The 12,814-nt window shown below is 36.4% G+C and overlaps 1 protein-coding gene across 1 annotated transcript in view; it reads left to right on the top strand.

Annotated features, from left to right (window-relative positions):
• The window catches only part of PRDM12 (PR/SET domain 12), a 42,421-nt gene extending 30,121 nt beyond the window's left edge, over positions 1–12,300 (top strand). Inside the window, exon 5 of the mRNA XM_044058839.1 lies at positions 8,826–12,300. Within this exon, the coding sequence (XP_043914774.1) occupies positions 8,826–9,208 (383 nt within the window). The 3' untranslated portion in view covers positions 9,209–12,300. The remainder of the gene's footprint in view (positions 1–8,825) is intronic.
• Positions 12,301–12,814: the final 514 nt, after the last annotated feature.

Genomic DNA, 12,814 nt, shown 5'->3' with positions numbered 1-12,814 from the left:
AAAAGAAGTCTAGGATAACTGCTTAAGGATCACCTCTTTCTCATATGCTATTTCTTTTCATCATAGTACAGATTAAATTAAAACTGCAGTTGGACTTTTAGAATGCCAATGTGTCTATTAAAATAATTTTCATGGATACTATCTATCTATATATATATATATATATATATATATCTATCTATATATATATATATATATCTATATATATATATATATTTATATATATATATATATATATATATATATATCTATCTATATATATATATATATATATATATATATATATATATATATATATATATGCGACCGCAGTGGTGCAGCAGTTAGTGTTGTCACCTCACAGCAAGAGGTTCTCTGGTTCAGTTCTTGGCTGGGATGCCTTTTGTGTGGAGTCTGCATGTCCTCCCTGCAGTAGTGTGGGCTTCCTCCGGGTGCTGTGGTTTCCTCCCACATTCCAAAGACATGCAGTAGGTGGCTTGGACACTCTAAATTGACTGTAGGTGCGAGTGTGTGTGCGAGCGAGTGGTACGGATGAACTTCCATGGCAAGGCTAGCCACCTGGTGGTGTGAACCTTGGCTTGAGATGATTGTCACTGTTGAAGTGACACCCCAACTCCATGTGCAAAATGGGAAAAGTGGTTGAGGATGAATGGAAATAAATACCTGTGTGTGTGTGTGTGTGTGTGTGTGTGTGTGTGTGTGTGTGTGTGTGTGTGTGTGTGTGTGTGTGTGTGTGTGTGTGTGTGTGTGTATATATATGTGTATATATATATATATATATATATATATATATATATATATATATGTATATATATATATATATATATATATATATATGCACACACTATCACACACACACACACACACACACACACACACATATATATATATATATATATATATTTTTTTTTTATTGGGTTATATTTAGTTGCAACCTTCAGTCTCTGAGTAAACACAAGTAGACTCAAATATCTAAAGACTTGTCTAACTACAGCCCTATCACCATCCTAGCCCCTCTTTCTAAACTCTTAGAAAAATATGTACATAAACAACTCCTTGACCACCTTATCCACAACAGTCTACTAATACCCACCCAGCACTGCTTTAGACCAGCATATAGTACAACAATTGCAATTATATCCTTCACAGGCACTATTAACAATTCAAGAGACTCTGGCCAATTAACCTCAACACTATTTCTTGATCTATCAAAAGCCTTTGTTACTGTCTTACATCCCAAACTGTTACAGGAACTTTCCTCCCTTGGCGTGTCTCAATGTTTCCTGCAGTGGTTTTCTAGCTTTCTGTCCTGTTGACAACAATATGTAAAATGGCAAGGCTCTCTCTCTCAGTATTTAACCAACAAAACAGGAGTTCCGCAAGATTCCATCCATGGACCTCTCCTCTTCAATACCTTTATAAATAATCTCCATACTGCCTGCTATCAAAGTTCCCTAATCCAATATGCTGATGACACTACTCTCATCTCTTCTTTCACCAACATAGTGCACCTTAGACAAATAACACAAACTGCCTTGTCCTCCATTGAGACCTGGCTCAATAATGCTCAACTATTACTCAATCCCAACAAAACTAAACTCCTTCTTTTTACAGCAAGAACTCTGTCAACTGACTTTAAGATATTTTCCTTAAATAACACATAAACTGAAATGGTCCCACACACCAAATTATTAGGAGTAACAATAGATAATCAACTTACCTTTGACTTCATATACAAAACACTATAAAAAAACCACACCACAAACTAGGGATACTCTACTGGCAAAAACACTTCATGGACGCAACCACCAAAATAAGTTTAGCCACTACCTACCTGTTACCCTCCTTACTTTATGTTGCCCCCATTTTAACCAACTTTCAGAAAACACTAAAAAATAAGCTCAAATCTTGCTACCACTGCTCTGCTCTCACCCCCCCCCCCTTAGCTGGCTAAAACTTCCACAGCATCTAAGCTACCTCCAACTAACTATGGCCCATAAAATTATCTACAGTCCTGATGTTTGTCCTGCCTTAAATTCAACACTCCAAATCTACACTCCTGGCCATGCTCCTCATTCTGAAGACAAAAAGCTTCTAACACTAACTAACCCTAATAAAACTGCTGGACGATGTCTCTACTCCTACTCAGGAGGAAAACTATGGAACTCTCAGGTCTGAAGAAGTTCATCTGATTTGAGTGAGCAAAAGCACTCACAGATTAAAGTTTTGGTTTGCCTTTGGAGCTGTGGGCCTTTGTTACTTATTTTATTAGTGCTTTATTTGTTGTTTTTTCGATGTTTCAATCCAAGCTGACTCCCACCCCTTTACTTTACCCTAAATCAGCTACTCTACTCCTTTTGTCCCATCCTGCCTCCCGTCATCCACCTTTATCTGTACTGCAGCTCTCATTACTATGAATTCTCTGCAGCCCTCTCCCAGTACCGATCCTCCTATTCTACTCTGCCAGTTCACCAATTTCCTGTGCTGATGCAGCCACCCACCTTCTTCCTACTCATTCTTTCTTTCTTTCATTCTTTATTTTACATTTGTTGACCGGGTTTGTCTGACTGAGCTAAGTAGCCCTTTTTCAGCGGAGGCCTGGGGAGAAAAGCTCCACATGTTCTACAGATTAACATTTACAAAAATAAGTAAACAATCAACAACTGGTTTACAGAAAATATTCAAAGCAACATATACATGAAAAAGAAGGATTTACTACAATAAACTAATCATTTCAAAATGCTTTGATGTGGAAACTCAAATATTCAAATAAACTTATCTCCTTCCTCATGTCCATCCTTCTATACCCTTCCATTTCTCACCACTCTCCCTATCTTCTTCATCACCCTTATCTTCAGTTCCAACTACATTTCTCTGGCATGTCTACCAATAACTGCAGATCTCTGCGATAATTCAAATAACCTGACCACTTGTACACATTTTTTATATTGCTAATTTATCTATCCAAGCTATTATCTCGTGAGGCAACTGAGACCCATATAATAATACCTATCTGCCATGTATTGCTAAACTTCCTATGTAAAATATATTCTGCTTTTATGAATTGTAGTATTCTTTGTAAACTTTAAGTTAGTTACATAGATTCTGAAATGTTTGCCTTTCATTATATGCGAAAATATACATATGTGGCTTTTTGGCATTATTTGTTAATTTGCTTTTTCTTCTTTTGCACTTGTCAACTTTTTATAAACTATATTTCATTACTTTTTCTTTGTACTGGAGCTTTTCTCTCCAGGCCTCCACTGAAAATGGGTTTCTTACCCAGTTGGACTTTCCAGGTAACCAAATGTCAAATAAATACATAAATCTGCTCCAGGGGTCTAGATCGACAGATAAATTATATGGCTTTCTTAAGGTCTCACTGTAGGAAATTAGATATCACTTGACTCAAACACAGTCCTGTGTGTTACAAATGCCCAGGTTAAGAGTTATGAGTTAATGTGGATAGCTTCAGACAAGCTGATTTTGTCCTTTTCTATTACATTGCAGGTGCTGTAGCTGTATGTTACTAGTATAAATCATCAGTACTTCTGCATACTCCAGTAGTGCTGTCACTGAATTGTGCTAAGGCATTCCTCCATTAGCTGTGTATATACCAACAATCCTAAAGCATGACAGGGCCGGCACATAACACCAATGCCTCAGTGCACACCAGTGGTTTTGTAGCTGAGACACTGTTTCTGCATCCCAAATGTATGCTTTATTTAACCTCCTTGACTCTTTCCCATTAAAGCACCTGGGAAAAAACACTAGTTAATTAAAATTTTTATTTTTACCATTTTAAATAAATGTATAGTAAATTACGTGGCTAATAATTATGGAAAGGCACTTAATTTATTTGAATATTTGAGTTTCCACATCTAAGCATTTTGTCCTGCTCACATAAATATCAATTCCGAGTAAAGAATTGTAAGCATAGCAGCACGAGGAACTATTATACGCTTCCTAGTCTGTCTTGTCACCATAATTAACTTTAAGTGGCTTAATCTGTGGCACTTGTGTTTGGCTAATTATGGATAGATATCTTATCCAGTTCCACATCTTAGTGAAATAACAGAAGACTCATTTACCCCCGGGCTGTGGAAGAGGAGGAAGAGAGATAAGATCATTCGAATTCATTTAAAAACTTCAAGCTCCATCAACTTCATTAAGGAGCTTCTTCTTAAGCTGCTCCATATTCTGGCAGACATGATTCACTGACAGCCTTGCTTTATTTAATTACTTTAACACAATGGCTTCATATGTCTGTTTTATATAAGATATTTTGACCAAACTTTATAATGTTTGTTTCATGTTTTATAATTAATTTTTATTAAACCAATTCTTGTTAGGAGAGTGGACAAATTACAATTAGTTCCTTTTGTGAATGAAAACATGTGTCTTGTATCAGTTAATTGAAATTATTTTATAATTACATCAATTTGTGTGTGTGTGTGTGTGTGTGTGTGTGTGTGTGTGTGTGTGTGTGTGTGTGTGTGGTGTATGTGCTGGGAATCCATTTATTACATTTTAGAAAGAAAGGTTACAGGTCTTTTAGTTACTTGCTATTTTTACTCATGCAACAAATTAGTTATGGGATTTGTTTTCATGTGACGATTCTATTTTCATTAGATGATATGGTTCTTTTATACTACGCTTGTCAAAAAGAATCATTACACCTGATTGACATATGGCATGTTCAAGGGCTCATCACATGTATGCCCATATATTATTTTTTTCTGTTCGGCCCATTTCACCTGGGATGAAATTAAACTTAAGTATCACTTCTCACTCCTGATTTAATGCATTCTGTTATAGCATACTGTTCAATGTTAACCAACATGAGGTGTACTTGCCTTTCACTTCATTTTTTTTCAGATTGTTTTCATTATAGAATGCATGCTTACTCCTGAATTTAAGCAAATTCAAAATGCCATCAAGCATTGCTATCTAAGAAATGCACTGGATAACAGTAAGCCTGAGGCAAGTTAGAAAAACTATAGATATAGTATTATGGAGAAGAAAGCATACAAATTACCCCTGGCTCTGACCATGTCACAAGCAACTTATTCACTCATTGACCACTAAGCAAGAAAAGGGACATCTTGTTTTTAATAGTGCCAGATGCAAGAATCACAAGACCTGGGAAACTAATGAATACCTTGTTTTGCTCTAAGGGTCATGTCTCAAGAATTCTGATTAACACATCTCTGAGTTTCTGTCACTGTTTCCATTATGACTTCCTTGTTTCAAGGAATGTGTTTTCAGATGAAAAGGGGCAGAATCCTGACTGCTGCTCCCATATCTCTCTCTCTCTCTCTCACACACACACACACACACACACACACACACACACACACACACACACACACACACAGATTTCAGAGAAAGGCACCTTTAAGTACCTTGTAACTGGCATAATTAATTGACATCTTTTTAACTTAGTTTTTTTGTGTGATTTTTAAAGCTTGTGTTGTCATCAGAGAGGTCACCAGCCATATAGTTTTGCTCTTGTACAATTTTATTCATGATATGATATATTCTATGCATTTTCATCCCACTAATCCTTAGGGAGTCCAGGTTGTGGCTGAAAATGGCTTTGGGGCAGTCTATCTACCTGGTTAAGAAATATATAAAGAAAACAAATACAAACAAATTTGCTCAAAGTTTTGTATATAAAAGTCAGTAACACTTTACTGCACTTTAAGATATCTCCTTAGTGGGGTTTTAATGAAGAATGAAAGAGTCTTTTAAGCTTAGTGTGAAAGGGTCACCTTTAAAAGGCTACCACTCAGTTTGAGGTGCTGTTCTAGAACTGGCACATGGCAAAATTCTCAGCTATTAGTCCACGTGGTACTTGCGCATTATCGCAACCATGTTCCAAATGTGTCATAACCTATCCTGGCACTCAATACACTGAACGCAGTAAAGTAATCCTGAACGATGTCTCAGCCCCACACAGGACACAAACACACAAACTTCTCAACTTCAGTGGTCATAATTCTGGCGCAAAATCAAGGGACTTCTTCTTCTTCTTTCGGCTTTTCCCAGTTAGGTGTCGCCACAGCAGATCACCTGTCCGCTCATAATTGGCAGTGGAGGTTTATGGTGTCCAGTTGCCAGCTCTGCGTCCAACCTTCTACAGAAGGCACACACACACGCACTCACGCCTAGGGCCAATTTAGAGTGTCCAATCCACCTACAGCATGTCTTTGGGATGTGGGAGGAAACCAGAGCACCCAGGAGAAAACCCATGTGACCACAGGGAGGACATGCAGACTCCGCACAGAAGGCACTCCAGTCAAGGATTGAACCAGAGAACCTCTTGCTGTGAGGCTCTAATGATAACCACTGCACCACCGTGGCTGCCCGGCGCAAAATCAAGGGACGTTTTCCGAAATCAGGAGCAGATTGCAGGTATCACTTACTTCCTCACACACACACACACACACACACACACACACACACACACACACACACACACACACACACACACACACACACACACACACAGGCAATTTGGAGGATCGCCACTTTTGGATGTAGACAATGTATTGCCCTTCATGTTGTTCCTAACAGGCTCCATTTCTTTACATTTTCAAATGGACTTAAAACAGAGAATCCATTTTTTTTTCTTTCAAAATTAGTGGAGTTTTATAATCAAGCTGGCCTTCAGTTGCTAAGCTTTCTTATGAAAAATAATCGTAAATGTTTAGAGCAGTTAAAATATACTGTTGTTAAGGCAGATGAACACATTAACAACATGTTTATGCAGTTTCCCGACTTATGGAGTGAATATGAAAACACTTTGAAGAATTATGACACTGAAACATTTGGAACGTGGTTGTGATAATACTTAAGTACCATCCCTGCTTTACTTTACTTCTTCACTTTTACGCTTAGTTTACAAGATTATTTCAGGAGGGAGGCAGTAAGCAGAGATTATATGTGCCAATGTGTTTAGTCAGATATTACAGACAGTGATGTCAGGCAGAGCTGAGTGATCGACACCCATGAATGCCAGTAATAAAAGACTGATTACAGCAGTTCTTAATATAATAAATAGTAACAGGATGTGAAGCTGTGTTTAGAGCTTCAGAAAAGCATTGTGTAATCAGTCAGCACTCAGGACTACCATCCATTACTCTATGCATTAAAAGCACTGCCAAGACCATGCTTACAACTGGAAGATTGGTCTCATGTGTGTTTCACTAGTACAAGAACTGAACAGGAGATAAGAAGTATCAATCCTTGTTAGTGGGGCTGTGTCTGTTACTTCAGTGGTGGCATTAATACATCCATTAAGAAGGCTGAATAAAAGTTATTTACATTATTACAAAATCACATCCAAATATACTGATTTGTTTTTTCCAGTATATCAGACATTTGTCATAATATGATGATATGTCACATGACAAAGAGAGGAGTAATCTGATTGGTTAATAGTAGTTATTATTCCATCCTTTACTGTAACGATAAGGAAATGGAAAAATAATGGTAGCTTTATCATTTACTTTTTAGCATAGTATGTTATGAGTTATGCATTAATTTTTAAGACAAAATTCTTTTCACTTGTTTAGTAAGTAACTTTATAGAGTAAAACACATAATTCACATTTTCTGCACATTACCTTTCTGAATTTCACTAATTATTCTCTCTGAGTCACAGGACCAAGGATAAATGCAGTTTAGATGATTTACAGTAGTCAGTCAATCACCTTGATTTAGTTTTTTGAGGAAGCCAGTGTACTCAGAGAAAACACACAAGCCTAAGGAGAAGAAATAAAATCTGCAGAGAAAATGAAAGAAGGTCAGCTTTGGGCCTTAGACCTTGGAGCTATAAGGAAGAGATTTTACCCACTGAGCCACCATGTGTACTGAATGTAAATAAATGTACAAAAATAAAACTGTACCTGAAATTCACCCTAAACTCGGAAGATTGAGACACCTGAACTAAATTGTATCGTAGTCCAATTATTAGCCCATAGCTGTAACCTGCGGTGGTGGTGCTGCGGTAGCGTTGTCGCCTCACAGTAAGACACTGTCCAGTTTGATTCTCAGCTAGAGCGTCTTCTGCGTGGAGACATGCGTGAATGGGTGTACCTTTGTTGAAGGTTGTGCGTCAGGGCTGGTAACTCGGCATGTAAAAATCAACTACCAATCATTAGTGGACCGGAGTTCCGCTGTGGCGACCCCTAACCGGGAAAAGCCGAAAGACTCAGCAACAACAACTGCAGCTTGCTGTACCATTATTAGTTAGTTATACCAAAATGTTATCATTCAGCCATTCATAATAAAACATTTTTTCTTCTGTAAATTTTGCCCTGCTACAAGTGAACAAAAGAAATGGCATGCTATGCTCTGATTTACTTTTTCCTAGCTTATACCTAAACTAATCTAAAAACAAAAAAGGTCCTGCTTCTTATTCTTCCAGCAAAAATCTCTGCAGTAAAACTGTCAGAAATACCTGCTGTGACTTCATTAACCACTCCCTTTATTTTTTTTTTTATTTTTTTCCAAATTTAGATTTATTGTTCAGAGAATAGTTGCATTGATGGTGGGTGTAGGCAAGAATCAAACTCGGATATAAATATATCTGGATTTTTTTTTAAATGTTTGCCTTAATTTTATGGAATTTTTATGTAGTCATAAACAGGTCATTAAAATAAAAAAGTTATTTTATTATTGCTGTGCAACAAGCATCTGATGTGGACTGATTAAAATAATGCAACATTTTAAGTCTGTGATGTAGACATTGTAGGACAGGATTGTATCATATATGCTAAACAAAAGAATCTAATCTTTAATATTGTTTTTTTAAAACAGATGAGTTACATGCAGTAGATAGCACTGCTGCCACAGGGGGTCGAATGCGTTGTGTGATCTGCCACCGTGGATTCAACTCACGAAGCAACCTTCGCTCTCATATGCGTATCCATACATTGGATAAACCCTTTGTGTGCCGCTTCTGCAATCGTCGTTTCAGCCAATCATCCACCCTCAGAAACCATGTTCGACTGCACACAGGGGAACGCCCATACAAGTGTCAGGTCTGTCAAAGTGCCTATTCTCAACTTGCTGGACTCCGGGCACACCAGAAGAGTGCCAGACACCGGCCTCCTAATGGCAGTCTACAGCCGCATTCACCAACACTGCCAGTACCCCATCCTGCTTCTCTAGCACATCACATCCCAACTATGGTGCTGTGATCAAATCCCACTAAGAGCACTTCAGCAGACAGAGTTAAAAAGAAATATATATATTGTATATATACATATGGAAATAAATGCATATATATATATATATGGAAGATATAGGCATATGTGTCCCTCGCCCTTGTATACTGGCACTGCAAATTGACTTTTTTACTTTGTACTTTAACAACAATGGGTGATGAGGCACATGCTATTTTAGCTGTGGACTGAAGAACATTTTACTAGGCACTCAATACTTTCATGTAATTCCTTCTGTTAAACAGGTTGCATGGTATGATTTTACTATGACTCTGAACTGCTAGAGCCATATATGGCCAAAGTATATGCAATTTTCTGCTCATGTGGACAGACTGCAAATTTTGTATGTGTATACACACACAGGAACACAGACACATACCAGTTTCATTCATAAAATAGAACAAACAAGTTCCCTTGCCTAGCATGTCTTTACCATGCATCCATTACAAGGCCATTGAAGAAGTGCTTTGAGCATTACAAAATGGAGGATGTAGCAGACACTTACCACGGACAACAGCATTACTTCTAGGAAGAAGCTGTTGGGTGCTGTGCAATATAACCTGGGTATGAACTGGGTACTGGTCTGCCACTAAGTGGACAAGAGACTCCAGAGAAAAGTCGGAGCCAAAAATTTGAGTAATGTAGTTATTTAAATAGGTGGGGGAAGGTCACTGGTACGAGCACACTTAAATCATAGTTAAATAAACAAAATCACGCAAAATTGCACTTCACTGAAAAAAAACACATTAGTAAATATATAAATCCATGAACAATTAATATGAAAGCATTCACATACATTCAGATGAAATAATCACAAAAGCAGTCATTTGAATATACCATCAAAATTAAAACTACACCCTCTTCAACAGCAACTGCAACTGGGGGGATAATTAAAGTCAACAAAACACCTTTTTCACACAGTTCTTTGTCTCCTACATTATTCTAAACATACATTTTTAACAAATTGTGACCTAGTTTCCTGTTATTGACTAAGTTTGATTCAACTAAACATGAATTTACAAACTATCTTACTGCTTAGTTAAATTCATGGTATAAACAGTTATTGTTCCAGACCTGAAATCAATGTATTTAACACAATATAGACTATAATGCCTCAAAATATCAAAAAAAAAAATCTGACTCATTTGACTTAGGTCACTGGAGTAATATTTTTTGGCAGTATTAACTTTAATAATATTTTGCAATCTTAATAGTCACAGGAGAAATGTTAGATATGGTGTAATTTGGATTATCTGGATGGGAATAGAAAGTATAGCATCTGTACTCTTAAGCTGGTAAGCTTGACCTATAGAAAATGAAGCCTTTGAGCACTGCTAGTTACCAGAAGATGGAGCTTTTTATATCTCCTTTGAACATCCTCTAACATCTACTAAATTACCTCACACCTGAAAAAAGTCTTGTCTTTTCTTTTAATGTTCAGATTTTCATTCTAAGCTATAAAGTTAAACACACTAGAATACCACTTAGGGGGTGCTGTAGACTGAGGCAATCCATTTCTTTTAAGATGCCATGTTAGATTCAAATACGTATTTGTTTATAATGGTAACATTAAAGGTAAAAATGAAAAAAGAGAAAAAAAAGGGGCTACAGCATCTAGCAGTAAGACATTCTTGCTTACTGGCTACCGTGGTGTCTTTAATGTATTCAGACAGATCATTATATGAATAGGTAACAATTTCTGTATGTCAGCTGTACTTAATTCTACAACAGTTTTAGATCCCCCCATAACATTTATTTTTCTGTCTCTCTCTCTCTCTCTCTCTCTGTTTTGTTTTTTTACTGCAGGAATTCCCAATAATTAGTGAGGAACTACTGTAGCATAAGAAACTACAGGCCTTCAGTTGTTATTTTCACGTACTTATACTTTTACACTAAAGACCAATTTACTAATTAAGATGTGGGGAGGGGCAATGCTTAAAAGCTGGAATTTTTGGCACTAGATACCTCTAAATATGTAAGCAAAGATACTTTAGGTCATAAAGCACAAATACGCTCCAAATAAAAATAAGATGTCAATATTTACAGTCTCTGTAAAAACGTTAAAATAAAATTTAGGACCACACATTAAGACTCATGCTATCATAAGCAGTAATACTTGTACAGAATTTTTAGATTTAGCTAACTAATTGTTTAATCCCACTGCCTTAAAGGTCCATTCACAGATTAGACTCATAACACTGTTTCGGTATTATTTTAAGGTTTTTCAAAAAAACTTGTCTGTGTGGTCAAGCAGGGGTTCACAGCATATTTTAAGGCTAGTCTAAAACTTCTAAAATGAATTATTCCTTCATCAGGAAGGTGTTCAAATTTTCTAAAGTCAACCACTTCTAATATTTAATTTCTGAAGTTGTGAGTCAAAAGAAGAACATGTTTTGGGATATTTATGGTTTGCAAAAATGCAGCTTCTTTTAGAAAAAGAATAATTATTTAAGAGTTTTATGTTGATGGTTATCTGAACTATGGGTTGTTTCTGAAAGATGTAATCTGTTTTATTCTGGAAATTTTTGTCATATTTTAAAATTACAAAAGTGCAACTGACTTAATCCGTGTCATTCAGAGCAGGGTACATTCATCTAATATGAGAGCACAATGTATATAGACATTCTGAGTACAAAAAATATTTCAGGTTACCTTTTTAACAGTTTATGAAGGATTTAGAAGAACTTAATAGTTGTGTATCACAATTTTATGTCACATACTGCCCTCTTGTGGTCAAGTTTATTTTATTATTATTATTTTTTTATGTTTTTATTTTTTTTAGTCTTCCATATTTGGTCTACACTGCATACTGCTTCCTGTAGTGTCCTTATATTACATCTCCTATTATGGAGGTATTTATAATATACTTAAAAAGATGGTTGTTAAACAAAGAGTTTTTCATGAACTGTTTGGGCTACTTCCGGAAAAGAAAAGTCACTTTAACCTTGTAAATAATTATGTAAATTGTTATTTACAAAACTTTGTTATTATAAAGTTGTAAATGTAAGCAATTGTAAATACTTTGTACTTTATCTTAATATTGTAAATAAATGGTCGCATAAACATTCTTTTATGTTTTGAATCCTACTTAATGGGCTGCTAAATGATTTTCTTTTCAAGAGTCTGTCTCTATCAGCAAGTTGTTGAACTGGAGTATTTCTATAGCTTGGTGACTTAAATCCCAGAGTTTCATCTGCGTCTTTTATAACACTTGAATAAATCACACAGTCTTGTCTCACTTTCAGGTTGCGTCAGAAAATGGACTTTAAATTAGCCTACCTTTCCTGCTGTAAAGTAGTGCAATATTCTATAGGTTCCATACATATGTCTCAGGTACTGTTCTGCATTTGGGAGAAAACAATGCAGAAAATACAGAGTAAAGAAATACAGCACAGTAACCAGATAGATGTCTATAACACTTTGCATTTCTTCCTTCAGCACCTCTAACCCTTTTATAAGTTTTATTCAGGCCGCAGTTGTTGTGGAGCATGTCTCTCTGGGCCTTCACTGAAAATGGGCCATTGGCTCAGTCGGACTTTCCTGATTATCAAAGGACAAATAAAATAAAATACAGAATGCACT

The sequence above is a fragment of the Protopterus annectens genome, chromosome 16.part0, assembly GCF_019279795.1.
Source record: "Protopterus annectens isolate FY-2018-M chromosome 16.part0, PAN1.0, whole genome shotgun sequence".
Classification (NCBI taxonomy): Eukaryota; Metazoa; Chordata; order Ceratodontiformes; family Protopteridae; genus Protopterus; species Protopterus annectens.
Note: the sequence above shows the minus strand (reverse complement) of the source record. Positions and strands in the feature narration are given on the sequence as shown.